General features: G+C 41.2%; 1 protein-coding gene across 2 annotated transcripts; it reads right to left on the reverse strand.

Moving 5' to 3' along the window:
* Window positions 1-412: 412 nt before the first annotated feature.
* Nsfl1c (NSFL1 cofactor) lies at window positions 413-24,261 on the reverse strand. 2 transcript variants are annotated; one of them, XM_010612890.3, is made up of 10 exons: window positions 24,048-24,261; window positions 21,607-21,704; window positions 15,927-16,001; window positions 13,102-13,107; window positions 12,355-12,520; window positions 11,736-11,828; window positions 7,680-7,789; window positions 6,668-6,805; window positions 2,009-2,173; window positions 413-778 (listed from the first exon to the last, which is right to left on the reverse strand). In XM_010612890.3, exons 1-10 carry the CDS (start codon window positions 24,150-24,152, stop codon window positions 616-618), a joined length of 1,119 nt encoding a protein of 372 aa, XP_010611192.1. In that variant the 5' UTR covers window positions 24,153-24,261; the 3' UTR covers window positions 413-615. The 2 variants fall into 2 exon arrangements, with proteins under 2 accessions (XP_010611192.1, XP_010611193.1); XM_010612891.3 differs by lacking the exon at window positions 13,102-13,107 and having other exon boundaries at window positions 24,048-24,260.
* Window positions 24,262-24,756: the final 495 nt, after the last annotated feature.

The raw sequence follows: 24,756 nt of genomic DNA on the forward strand, positions 1-24,756 counted from the left end.
TGGAGAGGTATTTATTTTCACCCAAAGTGGTTGGATGCATCCAGCTCTGACCTCAAACTTTAGGGAACTTTTGCCACTGTAATTTGTATTGGGCTGATATATTCATATGGGAACAAGTGGCTGCAGAGCCTCTTTCCATATATCTCTTCTTCCTTCCCTATAAAGGGAGAATCCTCCATCCTCCATACTTTTGGGGGTGGCAGAAGGGACATGCTAGTGAATAAGTATTGTGTGTGCCAGTTATTTTTGTGCAGAGAATGGAAAAAGGTTCCTGCCATGCTCCCAAGATAAATAACATTTTATGGCAATTAAGGTCTATTCCAGGGGGAAAGTTTCCATACACATGCTGGTGATGTTTCTTCCATTTTTCCCTTTTTTTTTTTTTTTTTTTGGTTTTTTTATTTTTTTCCTTGAAAGTCCATTGATCCTCACAAAAACCTAGGAAATGCAACTAAGGAAAAAACAAATGTCCAACCAAAATCTAGGAACCCAGAGCTATAGAGGAGACGCGGCACTGGAGCGCTGGGTATGCACAGGGGCAGGAGGGGTGATCCCCATGGGGCATGGCTGCCAACTTCAAGAGAAACAGGAAGGAGATGGTCCAAGGCTGAGCGGTTATGTTAACCGCTGCACGATGACAGCATTGAGTAGGTTGGCTTCCTTCAGTGTTTGGCTCTCATCAGCCAGCTCTTTGTTCGGAAAGGTAGTCATGAGGACAAAGCTGGTGGCAGCCATGGCTGGCCGGGCATCCACGATGAAAAGTCGGATGTCGCTGATCCTGAGGGAGTGAGAGCGGGTGAGCAGTTCCATCTCTGATGCCCACAACCCCCACCCTTGGAAGGATGAACATGAATCTCTTCCTTGTCCAGTTTCACCATGAATAGCCAAGGCCATCATATGCAAGCACATCAGGCCAGTCCTTCCCCTGCTGAAATCTCTATTTTCCTTACTGTGGTCCTAAGGCCTATCTAATTTCGCACCCCTTCCCTTCATTCTCTTCTCCCTCCTTTTAATTCCCATTAAGCTACACTTCCTTCCCCATTTGGGTCCCTCTTTCCACTCTCCTGCCTCCCCCTTCCATAATCCTAACCACATCTCAAGCTGGAATGCCACTTCCTCTGAAGTCTTACCCTGCTTCTGGTACAGACATCCTTTTTGTGGCACTGATCAAGTTTGTAAGCACACAATTCTGGGATTGCCTCCCCTTATGGACCACAAATTCCACAGGGGCAGACATGTCCTTTTTTCTGTCCCAGGAGGCACTCAAATTATCACTAATTCCTCAAGAATAACCCTCTCTCGACACTGCTTATGCCCTGACTCTGCTAATCATGAGAATGGAGTCACCTGGAAGCAACTGTCCCTAGACTCCTTCAACAGAATGTTTCCTTCTGCTTGCAAGCTCTGAGACCTATGCCATCTACAGTGTGGTCCTTGTGCAAAATGCATGCAGTCTGAGGCTGAGCAACATTCCTGCTGGGGTTGTTGAGAGAAGTGAAACTGAAATGAGTAACTACAGGTCACTCCATCTCAGGGAGAAGTCTGAGCAAGGCTCACACTAGTGGCTTGATATACACCTTTATGGTGAACCTGGTCAACACTTAAGGAGTGCCAAACCATTCACTGGTCCCACAGGTGTTTACTGGCTAAACACCCTTGTTCTAGACAAAGGAGTTGTCAAGTATCTTTACTAGTGACAATGCTCCAGCACCTCTCCCATTAGTCTCTTCTTGTGGTGCCTTAAACCACAGCAGTTCTAATTTGACCTCTTGTATCTAGGCTTTAGCAAAAGACTGCCTTTGAACAGAAAGTCTAGTGGTTTAAAAAACCAAGGGGACCACAGGAGAGATGTGAGAAGTCCTTGGTCATGCTAACAGAGTGTGGAAACAGGACTCAAAGGCACCTAACTTGCAAACTCTCTGTCTTCCTTCTGGAAGGACGGAGGACCTATAGGTGTGCAAATGTCTCAGATACTACTAGGAAACCTAGGCCAGATGATGCAAGGTACCTGTGGCTGTGGTTAAATTTCTGTACCAGTCTCCCACCATCGGCAAGTCGAATTTGGATGTTGGTAGTAGGCTCTGATGCATCGATTAAGACAGAAGAGCTGGCTTTGGCTTCATTTTCCGCCTGCTGGGCTGGAGAGCTGGTACTCAATACCTGGGGGGCCGTGCTGAGGAAAGAGAACGTTACAGTTGGCAGCAGGGAATCCCTTCACACTGAGCATCTGCTGTGTGCCTCGCCTGTGTCTGGTGTTGCTAACGCAATGATCAGGACTTACTGAATCCCTGCCCTTCTGGGATTCAAAGGTCCTGAAGAGTTTACTTCAGACCCCAAGTATGGCTGCTCACTTCCTGAGTTCTGGGTCAGGGACTTAATCTTCTTCCTCATGTGCTTACCTGAGCATGGATTGTAAGCAGGAAGTGTGAGGCTAGAGAGACAGGGAACAAGACTGTAGCACCTAAGAGCAAGACTGTCACATTCTATGAAGTACTGAGGGGAGCACTTCAAATTTACAGTTGAGAAGTCTGGGCACAACTTGGCAGGCAACTTGTTGTGGTGGATTTTTCCGAACTACATCCCCATGCACTCATGGGAATGTCTCATATTCATGTATCAACTATGCGTGTGTGGGTGGGCGGGGGAGTGACGGCAAGACTTCCTGAAGGCCAAAGGCCAGGTAGAATAGGGATTCATACAGTGAAGAGGATACGGAGTCTGCCAGTGGTTAGAGCTCAATTTTAGAATGATATGGGCCAAGACTGTGTGACTTCCATGTGACCTTTTATACAAATCATTCAGGTTCACATAGTTTTACCAAGGGTAGTAACAAGGACGTTTAACAGGGTTAAGGTTGCCCACCCACCTCACTCAGCTTTTTTAAGGGTTAAAGGAGTAGTACTTGGGGTGGTGGACAAACACAAAATGCACACAATTCCCAATTTACAACAGTTTGCAACATTCTCTCTTTTCAAACACCCACTTGTCTCATTCTTACCTGGCCTAGACTTTTATAGACAGGGGCTATTAAACAGTTTGCTGACTTTCCCCCAAAGCCTCTAATTTTATCATTTTCTCTGCCTCATCCTTCCCCTGATTTTTATGGCCTAAAAAGGGTATTTGTAGCAAATTGAACTGAACATATTCTCCGAAGTGTGTTTCATAGGACCCTAGTTCCCTGAGACATCTCCAGAGAGGTTTGAGAAATGTCACTTTTAGCAGCAGCAAAGGGCACTAAAGATTATTAAAGGTCTCAAGAGATTATGCAGTGAAGGCAAACTTAGTCAACAACCAGAGCCTGCCCTTTACACTTGTTAGTGTCCTGGCAAAAGTGTATTTTATGGATCCCAGTTTGTGAAATGCTGTTTAGAATGCATAAAAGCAAAGTAAGTATCCTTTTCTGTGAAAGTGAGTAATAAGATCTTAGGGTATTAGGAAATAGAGAATGAGGGTCACATTTGTGTGTTACAAGAGAAGCTGCTTGGTACATCAGCATCATACCAAGTAGGACTCAAATGTGGGCTGGCATACACAGATAAATTATGTGATCACAGCCTCTAGAGTTTGAAAATAGTGGAAAGTTACAGACTACACGTGTAAATGTCTTACAGCTAATACTGCTTTGTTTACTAGATTTACGGACATTAGTTCAACTCTTCAAATATACTACAGGAATCTGATCCCTTAACTGTTTATTAAAATTCCAAGTATGTAACAGGTATTTAATGAAGCTACTGCCTACCAGAAAGGGATGACAGTTTCAGTAAGACCTAAAATGAGGAAGAAGCTGTTATTTTCAAGAAGCTAATATCTGTTCAGGTAGGATGAAGGAGGGGAAAAATAGGTGTAACATCTACTCTACTTTGTTCCAGTGTTGCCTAGAAGGCTTTCTATATAGCCTCTTTGAATCATGACCACCCTTTCAGATAGGGATTATCTGTTTTATAGATGAGAAAAGAGAAGCAAATGCTATGGACCAGTTCTAAAAATTTTACTTATGCAACAGTTTTCTCCCCATATGTATTATTCTATGTATTCCCACCAGGCAGGGCTTTGTTAAGCTTTGCTTTCTATGGTTTACTTTATGGAACTAATACTTATATTGAAAATTCTTTCTCAGTCTTCTCCCCTGCTCCTGGGGGAATCTAATGTACTTATCAGTTAGGAACTTGTGATCCTTAGCATGTTACTAGCCGTCTTGATGTCTCCATTTCCTTCTTTGAAAATGGAGATCCTGTCTCCACCCACTCCTACCTTTTAGGATAGGCACTCCAGTATGTGGCACCCATTGTTACTAAGGATAGTAAGTGTGCAGAAACTTTTCAGCAGCACTGCATGCCACCTGGTTCCAGCTCTACCATTAACTAGCACTATGGCCTTGAGAGCAAGTTCACTTTGTAGGGCTTCAGTGCTTTTGTGTAAAACAAAGAGTTGTTTGCATGAGTGTGCACACCTGTAACCCTAGCAACCAGGAGGCAGAAGAAAGAGGATCATGAGTTTGAGGGCTACACAGCAGGACTGAGTTCAGAACCTTCCCTTATAACTGGAGTGGAGGTAAATGCTGTTACCCAGTACCATGTTTTTGGAGGGAAATCTGGTAACATTTTATAAACATGATGATCTTCTGAGCCAGCAATTTTACCTTTAGCCCAAATTACAGGGTATACAGATATTTAATTATAGAAATATTCACTGGAATGTTAATAATACTGGCAATTTGCTTATATATTTTAGTAAGGACTGGTGAATTACAGAACTTCTATGAGAAACAAAATCACATAAGCACAGAAATGAAAGTGTAAAAATACATGTACTGATATGAAATGATAGCCATACTTCACTGACTAAAAAAGCAGGGGATAAAACAACATGTACATTAGTCAGCTGCCTACCATTATAGCAAAATACTTGAGTGGCTTTTAAAACGTGTATCTGGGCCCACAGTTTTGAAGGTTCCAGTGCAAAATAGGGCGGACCTATTACTTTCTGTCCATTGGTAGGCACGCCAGATGATAATACTGGGGAGTGCCTGGCACAGCAGACTGCTTACCTCATGGCCAGGAAGCAGAAAAGAAAAGAGGAGGAGGGATGCACAATTCCCTTTAAAGGTATGTCATGCTAGGCCCTAGCTCCAAGGGTTCCAATACCCCCAGTGGTGCCAAGCTGGGGGCAAAGATTCTTAACAATGGGCCTTCGAAGGACAAGTATCCAAACACACAGTAGCATGTTTACAAACACACACACACACACACACAAGACTAGAAGGGTATATTCTCCAGATAATAACTGAATATTTCTGGGTATTATGTTTAGAAATAGTTTATTTCTTATCTGACTTTTCTAGTATTTTACATTTACAAAACAACCCCCCCCACCAAACAAACAAACAAAAAAATAAGTGTCTACAAAGCTCACTGCAGCTGACAGGGACACTCATTTTGAGTATGGCCATTCTGGGCCAGCCAGCAAGCCCCATTGGAAGGGAAATGATGATAGCTACACTGGTTACATGGTCACACTCCACTGATCTCTTATGCCTTGAGTTCTGACCCTTGCTCTGAGGAGGCATAAATAGCTAACAGGGAAGCAGGAGATAGATTCCTGGAGAATCAGCCACAAGAAGAAAGGTCCGATCTGCTGGCAGACCAAAGATTAATCCCTGCAAGGGGTGGTGAGAACAGCAAGGTCAGTGGCTATGTTGAGGGCAGGAGTGCCAGTCAGAAAGCCCAGGTTCTGCCAGTCTACCACATATGTGCCAAGGGGCAGTGCTCCAAGCCCAAACCGGCTCAGCTTCTCCTCTAAAATCTGGACTTTCCTGGCAAGGGGAAAATGTTGAGTACCTGTCACATACATGGTTCCCTCTGAAGAATACACAAGATGTCAATGGCCATGGTCATGGCCTTGAGAGAAGGTTCTTGAGAGAAGGCAGCCTGCCCGAGGCTAGCCAAGGATGTGCTGAAGAACTCTGTTCATCACAGATTATCAGTGAATATTAGTCAATCAGATCCAGTTGGAGTTTGAATACAAGACAAGCGTGACTTGGTACAGGGGATGGAAGTAAGAAGAGAGGACAATGGCAAAGGATATAGGCAGAAAAAGCCAAAGGAAAAGAACGTCAGGCAGGACTAAAGTGTAAAGATGAGTGCAGCTCAGCTGCTACAATGGTGGAACATGTGCCTGCACATAAAAGTGTCTTCGACTTTCTAGGATCCTAAGGAATACTACTAGGTGGCTGGGCTGGGTGGGAAATTCTGAGATTTCTCATCCCTCTGAGTACCAATTTAGACCTTAAGTCATCAAGGAGTTCACACCTTCCCTGAACACCTTTGATTAATGAGCCAAGCACCAATTATGTTACTGTTTACCAAAGGCAGTACTCTATGTGTATCAGTTCCTTTATTCTTTCCAACAACAATCATAGGAAGTAGAGGCTCTCATTAGTCCCAATTTATAGCTGAGGAAACTGAGACTGTCAAGTCTGAGGTCACAAAACTACAAAATGAAGGAGGGTCTTTACCTTGAGTCTTTTAACTCCAAAGTTCACATCCTTCCCATAGAAATAAAATCTGAACTATTTTGTCAACAAGTATCCCTAGTGAGGACACAAGGTCTATGGGGCCTGTCTAGTGGGACTGATAATCTGGGGTTCAATGGTGCTGCTTCTTACCTGCCAAGTTTCTGGCCTTCACCAGTGAAAGCTTTGAAAGCTCCCTTGGGCTTCACAAAGTCCTCATCCCGATGGTCCTCCATATCCAAGTTCACCTGCCCACCATGAGCTAACCTCCGCAGCTCTGCTGGCACCTCCCTGCAAGGGAAAAGGCAATGCTGGATTCACAGAAAGCAGGACATTGGCCAGTGATGGGGTGAGAGAAGAGACTTCTCAGTTCCAATGGTGAAAACTACTAGGAGCTGGCTACTGCAGTGGCTGCCTCCACTTTCTCTTCTGCTTGCTCAGATATGGCAGACACTTATTTCTTTTCTTTTTTTTTCAGCTTTGAGTTTATTGGTACATTTTAGGGATACAGTACAGTTACATTCATTGTTGGGATCTTGTACCTCTACATGATAAGTCTTGGTTCTCATTTTTTCCTCTTGTCCCTGCCCTCCTTTCACCTCCTCCTCCCCTCCCCATCTACAACCACTTTATTTCCATCTTTTCATTATCTCACATTTTTTTCTTTTCCCTTTTTACCCTTCCCCTACCCGTCCCACCTTCCCTACACCTTTAGCTCCTTTCTTCCCATTTCTCAGTGTCAGTAATCTTATTAGGATCTTCTGTATTATTGCAGATTATTCACACCAGAGAAACTATTTGGTATTTACACATGTGTGCCTTATTTATTTCACTTAGGAGTATATCTTCAATATGTATCCATTTTCCTATGAATGAATCTATTTTCTCATTCTTTATGGCTGAGTAATATTCCATTTTATAGAAAAACCACATCTTCTTTATGCAGTTGCAGACACCTATTTCTTATTTGACCACTTAGCTCTGCCCAGATTAAAAGGTGAAAAATGAATACAGTTTTTGGTGTAGATCTGTAAATCTGTATCACAACTGTGCTAAATTTGTTTCAAAATTTTTATTTCTCAAATAACAAAATGCTCTACCTCCTCCTTTCTAACTTGGCATCTCATCCACTAATTTGGGATTGAGAGAGAACTTGTCTGCTCACCCTCTGCGGATTGACTCCAGAAACTGTGCATTGGATGGGTCTTGGTAGCTTCTGAGCTCGCCATTGTCCAGGCTGAATCCACTTTTCCAGAGCTTCAGCACAACATGAACCTATGACAATAAGAGGCAAGCAGTTAATAGAGCCACAAACCTGGAAAACACACCAACTTGAACCTGCAAATTAGTGAGTTTTTACTATTTTACCATGCTGTCATTATTAAACCACAAGCAGACATACATATACACACATTCATGCAAAGGGAAATCAATTAACAATCAACCAAGAATGCATTAACCTAAAACAGGAAGGTGATATGGCATGTTAGGAGCATGGACAGTGTTTTAAGGAGACTTCGGTTTGCATCTTGTTATTGCCACTCATAAGCAAGGTAGCTCTGAGCAGGTAACTCAATTGAAGCTATATTTTCCTTAATCTATATGGTTGCAAGTGTGTCTGGTATGTAGCTAGTGTTCTAACTCATTTATTCGTGACTATTTTGTAGTTATTAAAAATGTTATCTACAGCTGGGTATGGTAATGTGTCTGTAGTCCCAGCTACTGGGGAGGCTATGGTAGGAGGATCACTTGAGCCCAGGAGTTTGAGACCAACCTATAAAAGATAATGAGACTCTGCCTCAAAAACAAAACAAAACAAAACAAAAACCCTAAAATGGTACCTATAATTTCTGTCAGCAACAATTCCTATATACATTCCCTGAAAAGGGACAGACTCAAGTGTGGTGGCACACATCTGTAATTCCAGCACTCTGGAGGCCAAGGCAGGAGGAATGCAATTTGGATCCCAGCCTGGGTAATACTGGGCAATAATTAGCAACTTTGTCTTAAAAAAAAGGGGCTGGAGATGTATAGCCCTAGCCCCAGGGTTTAATTCCCAGTACTGAAAAGACAAGGAAAAAAAAAAACAAAACAAAAAAGAAAAGGTCAAAAAGACAAGATTTAAGAAGGCTAAAAGCTCCACAATATTGTAAACATATCGTATAAACACTAATAAAAAAATAAAACACAGGCCATTTAAAAAATGAAATATAAAGAAAACAAAAATTAAATTTCTACTGACATTAAGAAAAATTTTAAGTTGCTCATTTTTAATAACAAATAAGCTTGATTGTATTATACTAAATGTGGAAAAGCTAAAAGCATTCTCTCTAAAATCAGAACAAGAGGAGGATGTCCACTATCATCTCTTCTATTCAACATAGTACTTGAAACATTAGCTAGAGAAACTAGGCAGGAGAAAGAAATGACAGGTGTACCTAATAAAAGGAAGAACTCAAATTGTCATAATTTGCTGATGACATGATACAAAGACCCAAAAATCTCCACCAAAAAACTCTTAGAATAACAAACTTCAGCAAAGTAGCAGGATACAAGAACAACACACAAAAATCATTAGCATTTGTGTATACCAACAATGGACAGGATGAAAAGGAAATTGTGAAAACAGTGCCATTCACAGTATCAAGAAAAACAAAACACATAGTACCACACATCATTCATGTGTTTATGCAAACAAATGTAAACACATAAACAAATCTATTGCACTGCCAGCTGGATAAAAGTATAGCAATCCAGTTATGGATAGTACATAATCCTTGTTAATAATAAACAACTATGTTACTGTGATAAAAAAAAAAGAAAAATGAAATATCTAGGAATCAATCTAACCAAGGAAGTGAAAGACTTCTCTACAAAGAAAACTACAGCACCCTGAAGAAAGATTGGAGAGAACATCAGAAAATCGAAAGATGTCCCCTGTTCCTGGATAGACAGAACCAATATTGCTAAAATAGCCAACTTCCAAAATTGTTACATAGATTCAATCCAGTTCCAATCAAAATAACAATAGCATACTTTATAGATGCAGAGAAAACCATCCTAAAATTCATATGGAACCAGAAGAGATTCAGATTTGTAAAAGTAACTGTGGGCAATAAGAGCAAAACAAGCAGCATAGTAACACCTGACTTCAAACTTTATTACAAACAATTATGATAAAAATGGCATGATAATGGAACAAGAACACGTGGATCAATGGAATAGAATCAAGGATACAGAAACCAAACTAGACACATTCAACCATCTGATCTTTGACAAAGAGGCCAAAAGTATATATCGGAGGAAAGATAGCCTATTTCACAAGTGGTTATCTGTGTGCAGAAAAATAAAACTGGACCCTTATCTCTTACCATATACTAAATTGAAATAAAAATGGATCAAAGATCTAAACATTAAAACAGAAAACATAAGAGTACTACTCTGCCACAAAGAAAGATGGGCTTCAGCCATTTATAGCTAAATGGATAGACCTTGAGACCATACTCCTAAGTGAAATAAATTGGACACACAGGTTTAGATACTGCATTGTTTCTCTGGTGTGAGAAAATGAAAGTGGAAATAAGGATTAAAATGTATAATAGATATTGTGAAATGGGAAGGGGAACAGGGAGGAGAGAGGAAGAAAGGAAGGAAGGGACAAGAAAAAACAGTGAATATAGAAGGAAAAAAATGGAAACAAAGCTTTTATACATAGGGATGGGGTGGGATATAAGGGGAGGGCAGGAATGGGATTAAAGAAAACCCCCAAAAGCAGAAACATTAAACCTGGAAGATAAAATAGCAGCAAGAATCAACAAATGGGATTATATCAGACTAAAAACCTTCTGCTAGCTACTCCTCAGAGGACTAATAGCTACAAAATGAAAAGAACACAAAAAAATTAAACCACCTAAAATCCAGTCAAGAAATGGACAAAAGAAATGAACAGAAACTTCATAGAGGAAAAAATAAAAATGGTCAACAGATATATTAAAAAATGTTCAACATCTCTGGCCATTACACAAATAATGCAAATTAAAACAACCCTAAGATTCCATCTTACTCCTGACAGAATGGCAATCACTAGGAAATCAACAATAACAAATGCTGGTGTGGATGTGGTGATGTAAACTAATACAACTATTATGAAAGTCAGTATCGCAATTTTTCAAAGAACTGACATTAGAAATTCCATATGACCCAGTTATCTCCTTGCTAGGTATCTTAGCCAAAGAACTTAAGTAATATTGCAGCAGCACTTGCATACCAATGTTTATAGCAGCACAATTAATAATAGCTAAATCATGGAAGCAACCTGCATAACCATCAACAGATGACTGGATAAACAAAAAGTGGTATCTATATATAATGGAATAGTAATGGGCTATAGTGACAAATTTGAGACATTTGTAGGAAAACGAATGAACCTAGAAAATATAAAGTGAAACAAATCAGACACATAAGCTTAAATACCATATAGTTTTTCTCATTTGAGGTAAAGTACAAACCAAGAAAAAAAAAGAACTGAGATGTGCTATGTACATGTACTAACTCCCCACAAGAAACGTAATCATGTACTACAAACATGTACTAATAAGAAAAGAAATTAAAAAAGAAGGCTAAAAGTTAATGCATTTGTAACTGCTGCCACAAGTAGACAGGATTTTTATTTTTTTCTTGCTTGACTTTACTCTCGAATAAAACCCAAAGTAATTTAAAAACATATAATGTTATACAAATAAATGGTCAAGGGCCGGGGATTTGGCTCAGTGGTTTAGCCGCCTGCCTCGCAAGAGCAAGGACCCATGTTTGATCCCTGGTACCAAAACAAAAAACAAATAAATGGTCACAAAGTATGGAAGAAGTACTAGACAATAATAAAGAAAACTAAAAAGGTTGTGTTTCAGGCCTTTTCTGTTGGTCTGAGAGCAAATTCTTCAGCTATGCCCACATCACTAGAGAATCCAGATATACTGTGCCTTTCTGCCTGAGATTCATGGGACACTGAGAAACCTTCCCTTGTACCTTCTCCCAGGGAGATGAAAGATGCCTCTAATTTCCCTGTAAGGTCCCCGGTTCAGATCACAGCAAGGGCAATGTTTCTACAGACCCTTCTTATACAGATTGCTGGTTCATGTACCACATGTGATCAACACCTTCTGAAAAAGGGATGGAACAAACAATCCACAAGCTTCCACAAAGAAGGCAGAAGTACACTCACATCCTGGCTGGAATGCTGCCTCCTTTCTCCTGCCACATAAGCAGACTCTTCCTCTGGTGCTGCCCCAAGACGGTAGCCACCTCCTGCAAAGGGCTTTAAAAGACAAGTTCACAAACATTTGATGCTGAGGTAACTCAGATACAATGATGCATCTTAGGTAAATAAAGGGACAGGGATCCTGATCAAGCTTGTTAACTACTTAGATGTGCTTTCTCTGAGTATCAAACTCAGAGCTCATAAGGTCAGGCAACAAGGTAAATAAATCAAGTGGCCAAGATGGCAGTGAAACCTGGAAGACATAATATGCCCACCTAAAGGGAACAGTTGCTAGTAAAATTTAAATACGGCATATAAAAATTTGGATGCAGGATTAATATCAAAGACTTTCTGATTTCCAAAGACAGAAACTCAGATTTAGCATCTAGGATATAGGTCTGGATTTGAGAACTCTGTCCCCAATCATGGTTTCATGTTAATGGATAAGAGAAACTACACTAGTCTTGTGCATAGGTGACCAAGTGAGCAAGTGAAAAACAGTCACCAGTGGAGTAGAAGAGGCCCCATTCTCCACTGTGGAACCTGAGCACTACAGGCACAGGCAATGACCCTTAATGCTCACTCTTGGTTTACTGGTCTCTCCAGGGCTCTTGGTCACTCGTTCCACAGCTACAGCTCCGTGTTCCTTAGCACCTTTAAAGAGATCATCCACCAGCTCGTTGGGACTTTTCTTCCTGGGAGGGCCAACAATCTGCTGTCCACTTCTCTCTGAGCCCCCAGCATAAAACCTGTGTAGAAAACATACTTCTAACACCAAATGCACACAGAAAACAAAGTATGCCACTGGTTCTGGACACAGTGAAGCAAAGGATACAATGCATTATCTTTAAAGAACTTACTGGCTACTTGTGGAGACATGTAAGAAGGCAGGCAGTACAATGCAATGTGAGAAGCCATGAATACAGTAACAGGGCTCTGGGCACAAGGCTCTGGGCACAATGAGCTGGGGAGGACAGCCAAGGTCTCCTAGGAATGTGTCTCTGGGCTGAGTCTTGAGGATGAGGTTATCAATTGAACAGATTGGGGAAGGGCATTCCAGTCACGCACAAGAGCATGTCAGCGCAGGAGGGCATCAGAACTGGGATTGTCCATCTGCATGCCAGTGCCTCTCTGAGACAGTGAATATGATTCTAGTCAGAAGCTGCTAGTTTCAGTAGCTGTGAGTTAATGGTGGCTGTTGCATGGTTAGTACAAGCAGCTGGGCTCCAGTCCTGGCTCTGCCACTGTGTGATCTGGATATACTAGTGCACTGTTCTGTACACTGTCCTCGTCTTTGAAATGGGAGGGAGGGACCACATGCCCTACCTACCTGCTCCTTAAGTCAGGGCCGTGAGATTCAAATCAGCAGATGTATGCAAAAGAACAAGCAAAGTAAAGCACATATGTGAGGTGGTGTGTGGCACAGCACCAAGAGCTCCCCCAAGACTCACCGCACCTTGCCATCCTTGTGACATACTTTGGGGGCCCTGAGATGATACTGGAGAAGGCTGGTGAAACTCCAATCTCAAATACAAGCTCCAAGATATCCACATCAGGTTTTATAATGGGTGAAGGCTGGCTTCAGATTGCATTTTTTTTTTTTTTTTTTACCTTAACCTGAAAACCAGTTCTCTTGTAGCTGCTTCCTTATAACTCCTATTCAAAATTAAGCAATAGCATGTCCTCAAATTCGGACATGAAGACTAGTATAAATTATTCTCAGCTCTTAATCCTGGCATTCATGATGGAATGTGAGGCAAAGCACAGGCCTTGGTAGGGAAAAGATAACAGTGTTGTTTCAGGTTCTAAATACTGAGATGCCAAGAAAGTTGTGGGCATATGAATAATGGAAGGTTACAGTTTGGAGGTTATGACTGGGCAGGAGGTGGAAGAGGCTGGGCATTCACGAACTAGATATTACATCAAGGAATGTAAAACTCTGGCAATAACACATATTCCTGAACCATGAATATATGTAGAAGGAAGGTTCTGAGGTAGTGTAAAGGTCACAAAATGAACAGCAAACAAGGGCTGGGTGCGGTGGGATACACATATAATCCCAGCACTTGGGAGGCTGAGGCAGGAGGATCGAGGCTAGCCTGAATTACACAGCAAGACCCTGTCTCAAAAGCAAAACAAAAACTCAAAACAAAACAAAAAACCAAAAATAAAATAAGGCAAACAACTCCCCCAGCAAACAAACGTAATTTCTATGTTCACCTCCCAAAGACATCATTGTGAGGTAGCTGCATTTCCATGAGTTATTATATAATGTTCCTTAAGAACATTCAACAGGCTGAGGAAGACTGATAAGGAACTAAAACTAATGACATGTAGCTATTGCCAGTTCATTCTTGTTTAATTTATGTAGATAAGTTTCTGCTCAGTGGTCTTCAAGGTCCTTATTAAGGAATCTCCAAGCCTTGGCTTAAGAGCTGGGAGGCTGACCCCAGAAAAAATGGCTGCTATCAATAAATCAACCAATAACAAAGGTTGGCTGGGTTGTGGGGAGAAAAGAACGCTTCTCCATTGTTGGTGGGAGTGCAGACTGGTGCAACCACTGTGGAAATCAATATGGAGATACCTCAAAGAACTAGGATTAGAGGTCCCATTTGACCCAGTTATCCCTCTGCTGGGTATATTTCCAAAAGAATTAAAAGAATCATACCACACTGATATATACATACCCATGTTTACAGTGGCACAGTGTATAATAGCTAAAACTTGGAAACAACCCAATTGCCCATCAGTTACAGACTGGATAAAGAAGCTGCGGTTTTTCTACAAAATGGAATACTACTCAGCCATAAAGAATGAGAAACTAGAGTCACTCATAGGAAAATGAATGTATATTGAGGCCATATTCTTATATTCTTACATTCTTAAGAGAAATAAATAAGACACGTGTGTAAATACCAAATAGTTTCTCTGGTGTGAAAAATTAAAAGTGTAAATAAGATCCAAATGGTTATTATTGGCAATGTGAAATAGGAAGAAAAGGGCTAAAGGTATAAGGGAAGTGGGAAGGGTAGAGGAAAGGAAATAAGGGAAAAGAAAAAATATGAGAAAAGGAAAAAATGGAAACAAAATTTTTGTAAATAGGGAAGGGTGGAGGGGGTAAAGGGAGGGCAGGGGTAGGGGAAAAAAATGAGAACAAGGCCTGTCATATAAAGGTATAAGATCCCAATGTTGAATGTAACTGTACTGCACACCTAAAAAGTACCAATAAACTAAACAAACAAACAAACAAAGCTGGGAAGCTGTGATCAAAAGTCTTAAAAATATTCATGCCCTTGATCTGATATTTTCATTTCTAGTAACTATTGCAAGAAAATAACCTGAAATGTCACCAAAGAGTAATACAAAATGATGTCTACAGCACTGATGTAGTAAAAAACTAGAAACAACCAAAATGTTGAACATTTCATATGAGTCATTATAGGCCCTAAAAATGCTTATGAAGAATTTCAATGATATGGAGAATTTTTTAAGACCTATCATTAATTCAACAAAAGAAAAGCAAAATTGTCTGACCTTCATTGTGTAAAATATAATATGAAGTATACTTATACAGAACAAAGACTGAATCATATACAAAAATATTAACTATATTATCAAAGGATAAATTAATACTTTTTCATTACACTAGCCCGTATTTCCTATAATGCAAATTAACTTTACTATAACATTCCTAAAATTTAAAAACAGGGTATGTATGTGTGGTTGTGGTATGTAACAGGGTTGTGAGAATATACATCTATAAGCCTCTATTACTTGTGTATTCCTTTTTCCTATAAAAAGAAAAAGCTACAAAGAAATAGACTAAAAATATTGATACATAGTTGTATCTGGACTGTGACATTATAAATGAATTTTTCTTCTTACCAGTTTGTTTCTCTCCTTCTAACATTCCTCAAAAATATATATACTGTTTTTATAATCTAACAACCAAACCAAACCAAACCCAGAATACCACAAAAGAAAAAAAAAAAAAAAGTAGCAGGAGACAGAGATGACTTCTAAGCTACAGCAAGTAGGTGATGTTCTTGGATATAAGCAACAGTAAATAACCAAGCATGTGTTGTGTTCTGGTCTAAGTGATTCATGCATTATTGTAAACTTCTTGTGAGCTCTGCCCTCCCATCAAATACTTACCTCTGGCCCTCTTCCTCCTCCTCATCTTCATCTTGGTCTTGAATAAGGTCTCTGAAGGATGTTACTCTATTATCACTGGAGAAAAAGAAACAAATAAAATGATTTTGGGGAGAGTTTAAGAAAGGTAATCCCCATCATCTGCTGCTAAGCTAAGGACACTGGAACTAGATTTTTTTCTTGGTGGGGTGAGAAGAGGATATATTTGGAAGTGGGCTGACCCCCCCCACCACAAGTTTAGATGCAAAAAAATGTAGCATTTATTTCTGCAAGGTCATACAGGATTAAGACTAAATTAGAAAATGCTATTGTGAGGTAAATGGAATCTAATTTAAGCTGTCCAAGAAGTGGGGTAATGGGGCCTTTATTACTTTAAAAACTAATTACAGTCCTTACCAGCAATTTTATCATTTAATTCTCAAATACTGATGGAACGCCTATATGCTAGACATTACACTGGATACTGGGGCTGTAAACATAACTGGACCCAGTTCTTATAGTTAGTGGCACAGATGGGCTAAACAATCATTCACTAAATCCCACGTGAGAGAGAAAGTCCAGGGGCTTTGTAAGTAGATAGCCTTTTGTTCTGAGGGGGGGAATGTCAAGAAAGACTTCCCAGAAAAATACCACATTTTAACTAGTACCAAAGAACTGGAAGATAGGGAATCAGGTGGTAAAGGGTGGTGGGGCTGGAGGGGAGAGGGCATGAATACAACATTTCAGGAAAGCCACATGTGCAAATGCAGAGACAAGAGTCACACACGGAAGGAAAGACAAGAAATGTAAATGCAATGAATATGGGGGTGGCAGAACTAAAGAAGAGAAGGCCCCTGTCTACTTCTGCTAAAGGCCAGCCAAGAAAAGATATTTATTAATATTTATGGGAAAAGAGTGCCATGTAGTACAGGATCTGGTACAGAGGGCACAATAAACAAAGGTATGAGCACAGTTTATTCCCTCTTCTAACATTCGTACACTGGCACCTTCTTCCTAGTTTAGACCTGTTTTTAAGGAATAAGTTTAATTTTTCAAGGACTATTAGATATACATTTTGTAAAGATGAAAACATTTCTGTATTTCTGAGGGGAAAAAGCAGCTTTGCTACAAAACAGGTGGTAGTGGAACAGGTTTCCTGAGGCCAAAGAGGAAGAAATTATTTACTAGTAAAAATGTTCCAGCTCAGTCCTGAAGATTTATTGCAAGGAGATAAGCAGGAGACAAGAGAAGCTATGGATTTCCATCAACTAGCAACAGGAAGACACAGTCCCTACTTGAGTTAGAGGACAACATCCTGGGCATTCCTTGAGCTGGATATAATATAGTTCAAAAGGATCTAATTGATGACATTTGTACTAGCCCACAGAGAGGTTAATTCTACTTATTCATCTTCCTAGGGAGAGTTTTCTAGCTAAAGTCTTTGAATGATGAGTATCCATGGAAAAAGCAATCACCTTGTTGCTAAACTCTTTTCTATATATACATGTACATCTGCTTGAGCAAACTACTCTGGCTATGTATTTTTTTCCTTCCCCCACAAAACCTATACATGCGGATTCTCACATGTACCTATGTGGTGTCAACTCCAACTGTGTCTCCTACCCTGGGATCTCGGGCATGCTAGTTAAATTCTCTAAGGCTTCATTTTCTCACATGTAAATGCAGGCAGTCTCAGCACTAGCCTCCAAGCCTTTCTGTGTACAGTTGGGGTACTGATGCAAGTAGAGCCATTTGCATGCTGCCGTACATTTAAAAACTATTCATGAGCAACATTTTTTGAAGTATAGTCCTCAGATCAGGAGTATCAGTGATACCCGTGAACCTTTGAGAAATGCAAATCCTCAAGGTATACCTTCAGAAACTCTAGCAGGGGTGCCCAGCAACCCAGTTTTAAGAGGCCCTAAAGGTCATTTTGAGACAGCCTCAAGTTTAAGAACCACTGCCTTGATGTAATGCTTTGAGAGAGTCAGTCACCTTATAGCACTGTCTCGGGGATATTACTAATTTCAGAATCCATTGTCCTATGGGCTTCACAACTTTCAAAATGTCTGAGACAGTTTTAGGCAATACAATTCTATACTCCAGGCCACTCTGGCAACCTGAAGTATCACAAAAGTTCTTTATTAAATCATATCTTCTTTTAATTTTTTTTTTTTTTTGATACTGGGAATCAAACTCAGGACCTTGCACTTGCGAGGCAGGTGGCAGAACCACTGAGCTAAATCCCTGGCATCATATTTGCTTTTAATCTGGTCATTTTGGTTCTGTGACAGCACCATTTTTGTGATGATGGAAATTTTTTATCTGTTCTGTCCAAATAGAAAGTCACTAGCCACATGTCAATACTAAGCATCTGAAATATGGTTAGTGCAAACAACTGAATGTTTTATTCAATTTCAATTAACTTAAAGCTACATGAGGCTATCAGCTAACTTACTGGATAGTGTAAACCAGACAATAGTAGTCCCTGAAATTCTCACAAAGCACAGCTTCTGTTACATGAAAAAGGAAAATAAAGTAACTGACTATCACCTCTTGCTTGATCTGTGTCCAGTGAATAAGGGTGGGAGTGCTCAGGTAGCAGCATGTGGTAGGCAAAACCAGCACTGGTTTTAGAAAGCCCTGGCTTCGAATCTGAAGGCACAGATGTTGAGTTACTCCAACTTTCTAAGACTCAGAATCTTGACCCATAATTGGCAAATAGTCTACCTAATTCCATTGAAAGGTGTTAAGACAACACAAGAGAGATATCTGGCAGAGCTAGACAGTTGGTGAGCATTCCTGAAATACTAGTCATCCCACTTTGAATTAGGGAGAAAAATTAAAAAGAGTTCAAGTCAACATAGGAGAGGTGACACCCAGTATATGAGGCTATGGTCAAAGTGAAAGAATTAGAGTTGGGGCCAGAGTTCTGAGGAATAGGACTGTGGTATGCTGCCCAAGAGTGGTGATGGAGGTGAATGTGGAAGGAGGGCAAAAGGATGGGACAGGCAGAGAGCAAGAGTATACAACCACTCAAGTAAAAGGTTCAGATGAAAGCAGAACCAAAAATCAGCAGAGCTGGGATACCAAAGGACTCTGTCTGGCTGGAACAAAGGATTAAAGAAATGATGAAAAGAGGGTAAGACTAGGAAAGTAGACTCAGGATAAACTCTTGAGGCCTTTGACTGTTTGTAGGGAGAGGCAATGCTATTTGAGGACAGTGAAGATGTTAAATGAAGAACAGTCTTGCCCTTAAGTCTTTGTTTTACTGTGACTGTGGAAAGAACTTCAGCCCTCATGTTTTCATCTGTAAAATGGGGACAGTAACAGTATTCACCTCAAAGGGCTGTTGTGAGACCTAAAAAGATGTGACTATAAAGGCTTATTAACTCAGTGTCTGGCACATACACATACTAAGAGCTTAATATATGATAGCTGTTATTATTATACTTGATCTTAGCCAAAAGGCCTAGAAGTGATGATAGCTGTTATTATTGAGGAATTTAAACTTCCTGCTGCAGCAATGGCAAATTTTTTATGTCCTTTACTCTTGAGAATCTGACCAAAGCTACAGACTCTCTTGCCAGCAGATACCTTCCAACACACACACAAACTTGTGCCTACAATTTCAGGTAATTTTGGGCTGGGGATTTAGCTCAGTGGTGCCACTGCCTGCCTGGCAAATGCAAGGTCCTAGGTTCGAAAAAATAACAAAACAAAACAAAACAAAACACAAAATCCCTCAAACAAAACAACCCCCTCCCACAATTTCAGGTATTTTATAGACCTTTTCTCATTTATTCCAAAGACTATTCCCAAGGGTTCAGGGGCTTCATATTCAACACCTCTGTTCTAGAGGCAATGGAGGAGCTCAATCATTGAATGGTGTTCTGAGATAGTGGTGACATGAAAGGTAGATAAGATGATTAAGGAATGGGGAGAGGTTAGCAACAGGCAAAGTATCTTGTGACACTTGTGAGGCATCCCACAAAATTCATCTGGGGTGCTAGCACAATTTTGGCTTCTCTAAAAATGCAGTCAACATTTTCCTTTAAGACCAGGACAAAGATGGAACAAAGTGCCTTCCCTCCTCCTTTCTCTTGCCTTCACCAAGCCCATTATCAAGTCTTATACTTAATCTAACCAGAGAAGCAAGGCTTCTGGGCTCAAATATGTGTCTAGTCTTTTACTTTTTCCACGCTTAATGTTCAACTCCATTTCTTTGATTATTTTGCTTCTATGATTATGTTTTAACATATGTACTTGATCTAGAATGGAGCTGGGCACAAAGAATAAGGGAGGACACTAAAAAAATAATTAAAAAAAACAGCAGATACATACTCTGTTCTAAATGCTATGTTAAGTATTAATTCATTTAAACTGCTATGAGGCAGATGCTACCATTAATCCCATTTGACATACAAGAAAAACTAAGGGACTGAGGCAAGTAATCTGCCCAAGGTTACAAAGCTCTGAAGTGGTAGAGCTGGGCTTTGAATCTACGCAGTTCGGTTCCTAGGTCCCTGCTCTAATAAGCCATTTCCTTGACTGGACTTCAAGACTGCTGAAAAGAGGATATAAGAATATGATGGCATTAGAGGCTAACTTGCAACCTTTCCCCATTGGTAATTCTGACCTCCTAATATCCCAACAGTGTCCTCAGGCGGCAGTCAAAGACATGGATCCTAGGAAATCAATCACCACTATCAGCAGCTGGAAGAACAGCCCTCACCCTAACAACCATGTCAAAGGCAGTTAATAAACTATGTGCTATCACCAACATCTTATATCTTAGTGATGGTCTGCTAAATGGTCACAAGCAAGTAACTGAAAGACTGCTTATTACCTCTTTTCTGTGCAGATGAGAACCAGGGAAAGATGTGAAGAGAGCAATGAGATTTGGTGCTAGTTTTCATTCAAAGGAAAAAAATATATCTTAAACCTTAAGTATCCTGAGAGAGATAATTTACCATTTCATGCTAAAGAAATGAACATTCTTTCTGTTTTCTGGGGGGTGAATTTAAACCCAAATAAAATTTTCTGGTGAAAATATATTCCAGGGAGTAAAAGCTAAAGTAGAAAGGAAAGTCAGAGTCCAGACACTTATGTATGAAGAGGCTCTGCCTATCTTTTCAAAGATCAGTGTTGTCACATCCTATAGATCACAACTGTTATCTGCCATGGAAGCCAAGGGCCCAGGAAAGGTGGTGCAAATGGGACCTAAAAAGGATCAATACTGTTTCACCTAATAAACTAAAGGGTAGGTTACACAGGCTTATTTTCTATAAGAATTTTTAATAGGGTACGAGGTATCCTAAAATGCCAAAGTAGTATTCCTGAAGTCATCTGGCTTAAACTTTCACATCTATAGCAACCTTGAAAGACTTTTGGATTTTACTTAAAAACTTCCATATAAAAAGCAGTTCTTCATAAAGAAAAGGTCCTCGAATACCTTAAAAGTAGGTTCTGTGATTTTTCCCAGACTGAACCATAACCACACTCAGGTAAGAGTCACACATGTCTCCATGCAGGAAATGAGTGAGGCATTAGGGAATTACTCCCCATTAGTTGGTCTAAATTTATTTTCTAATTCAAGCCTCCTAGTCCACATATTAAAGCCTGAACCTTCTGTCAAATCAGAAAATAACTCCTCCTCACTGCAGGAAGCACTTAAGTGGTAATAACTGAAGTAGGCCCTTACCTGGGGGCTGTGCCTCTGGACACTGAACTGGGGGTTGCCTGCGAAATGGTGACAATGTCTTCATCCCCTCCATCCTCATAAAAGCTCGCTAGAGCGATCTGAAACAGAGAAGCAGTACTTTGGGACCTTGAAACAGTCCTTCACCTAATACAGATTATCTCCTATGAGCACAAAGAAACAAAACACCAAGACATGACCCACACAAAATGGCTGGTATCTAGAGTCACAGAAAATTTGACTGAAAGTAAGAAGACTGTTAGTCCTTCATATCACCTGAAATGAATTCCACCCACCAAAGAGAAAATAAAACAAGAAAGAAGAGTGGGGTGGAAGATACATTTTGTTCTTATTTTATGAAGTAAAAGCAGCATGTATTTATTAAGCATTTATTTATGTGTCAGGCTGGGCTGAGTCCTCTGGATGTGTTAATTTATTTAATCTTCATAGAACTCCATATAATTAGTACTATCATTGTCTCATTTCATAGATGATAAAGAAGCACTGCAAAGTTAAGAAAATTGCTCAGTTAGTTATACAGTTGTTAAGGAGTAGAGCCAGGGTCAATACTAGGCAGTGTGCTCAGGCTCTCAAACTTTTACAGACAGATGTCAGGAACTGTGGGGTTTGGTTGTTATTTTTCCTTTCTTAATCTGAAATGAGGGCACCTGTACCACCATCCCTACAGATTAGCTAAAATAATCCATTAAGATTTATGCAGAGTCAAAAAAAAAAAAAAAAAGATTTATGCACAGTTATGTCTTAGCCCTGTACATACTGAAGGAACACAGGAATCCTCTGACCACTTGTGACTCTATGTGTCCCTTACCGACTCACTAGACAGGCACCACATTGCATATACTCATACAAAGAAAGAAGACCACTTGGGTCGATAGATGAAAAAGATGTAGCTTCTGTCCTCAAGGTGACCAGCCACATTGAAAGCAGTAAGCTGTCATGGGACATAACTGGTCTGAGTATGCCTTATGAGAAATAAGTACCCTGATGGGAATAAGTGTGTTACCTTGACACTTGCACTGAACTGACAGAGAGACTATATTTATATCCTGGTCCTACCATTTACATGAGCCTCAGTTTTTCTACCTACAGTGTGAGAATGGAAGAGATGACCTGCTGACAATAATACTATGTACTTTTGGAGGAGCACTTCTGTTTCATACTTCTGCCCAGCACAGGGGGCTTCACACTGTCTGCAGAGGCATGTGAAGCTTTATCTAACACATTTGGGAAGCAATGTAGTGGTAGAATCAGCAGACTCAGTTCAAACTCCGATTCCACTACTTATTGGTTGTGTGACCTTGGGCAAATTCCTTGCCCTCTGAGTCTCCAATTTCTCATCCATAAAATGGGGCTTAAGCAGACAGGGACTCTAACGGGGACAAGAGACAGAATTCTTGGGCCTTAATCAGTGAGATGAAAATATGACTTTTTCCCTATCTTCATATATGTATAAGGGCTAGTCTTTATCTTCTAATTAAAATGAGACAAAAGTGAGTTCTAATTTTATCTCTTACTCTTGGTAGCTAGTAAGGACTTGAGCTAGCTATCCTCAAACAGCTGCAAAATTCGAAAGTTAAATGACATTAAGACATGTAAAGCAGAACAGTGCTTGGCCTGTTGAATCTACTCAATAATATTAGTCATCATCACCATCATCTACCTAAGATGTAGGCTGGCCAAGAGCATTTATGCAATTTTTTCTACAATTAATTACTTATATGCCAACCATTGTTCTAAGCAGTGGGGATTCATTTTTTTTGTGTGTAAAAACTCCCTCCCTAGTGAAGTTTATCTGCTTGTTAACAAGTATTTAAAGAACACTTAGTACTTGCCAGTGAACTGCCAGTAAATTCCACCACTTCTATTATACACATCGGTTAACAAAGGTGAAAAGAACCAACCTAGTCCACCATTCCACAGATAGTTTTTCTTCAGCAACTAGGTGTGGCGGGGCGTGGGCCAACTCCAGGGTCGGGTTCCTGTCTCCACTGTGGTCAGGCTGCGGACAGGGAACCGGGGAATGGGGTGGGGGCGATCACCTCATCCCGAGCCTCGCCTCAGTCTGGAGTTTGTCACTGGGACAAGGGCGGCCTCCAGCAGGCAGTCGGCTCCGCAGTCACGCCCCCAGGCGACCCCTCTCCACGCGGACTGTGATAGCACCCTAAGTCTCGCCGACGCCTCAGAGCAGGCGAGGCAGTGGGGGGAACTGAGGCCCGATACAACAGGAGGGGGCTGGCCCGCGTTCTCCCACTCCAAAACCAAGCCGGCGACGCGTAGCAAGAGCCCCCAGGGCCATAAGGCCTGGGCTGGGCCACGGACGGGCAGGGATGACTGTGCGCTTCGGACGCCTCGGGCTTAAAGGGTCAGGGGCCCGCACCTCGCAGTCCCCAGCCCGCCCAATAAGGCCCGCCTTGTGGCCTTACCTGCAGGTCCCAGCCGGCCGATTCGAGGAAGAAGCGGGCCCGGTCCTCCTCAGTTCCCGTCACCGCCACAAACTCCCTCAACGCGTCCTGTCGTTCCGCGGCCATCTTCGCCTCGTGCTCTTCCCAAACCACTCCGGCAGTCGTCGCACAAGCCCAACCCCGTCGTCGCGTTCCGCCAGCCGGGCAACCCGGCTCAGCCGCTGGGCTTTAGCCCACAGGCCCCGCCCCATGTGGTGCCTCACGCAAAGTCCTCCGTGCGAGCGACCCCCACACCCCGCGCCGCTCCGCGACCCCTGGAGGTCGCGGCGGGGACTGCAGCCTAACGGCAAGAATGTAAGCGGATGGAGGATCAGGAGTTTTCCACAAACCTGTGGGATGAAACACAGATCCTGAAAAAATCAGATTCACAGTTATTTGTTGCTTCATCCCCAAATTCACTAATTATTCATTTGTTTATTAGCTTACTTGAGACATTTCCTGACCGCTTTCCAGGGCCTAATGCTCTTCCAGAGCTGTGGGCATGCTAGGGACCGAGATGAAGTCCCTGCCTGCTGTTGCTTACATCCTAGAGGAAAAAATCCCAAGGCCCCGAACCTGTCATTCCTCTGCTCACAGCTTTTCCATGGGTCCCTATTTCACCCTACATAAAAGTGTCATGGCCTGCAAGCCCCATGTGAAGTTGGCTACCTGCTTCATTTCATTTCCTAGG

Source organism: Fukomys damarensis, unplaced genomic scaffold (genome assembly GCF_012274545.1).
Source record: "Fukomys damarensis isolate Sample0158 unplaced genomic scaffold, DMR_v1.0_HiC HiC_scaffold_22, whole genome shotgun sequence".
NCBI classification, from domain to species: domain Eukaryota; kingdom Metazoa; phylum Chordata; class Mammalia; order Rodentia; family Bathyergidae; genus Fukomys; species Fukomys damarensis.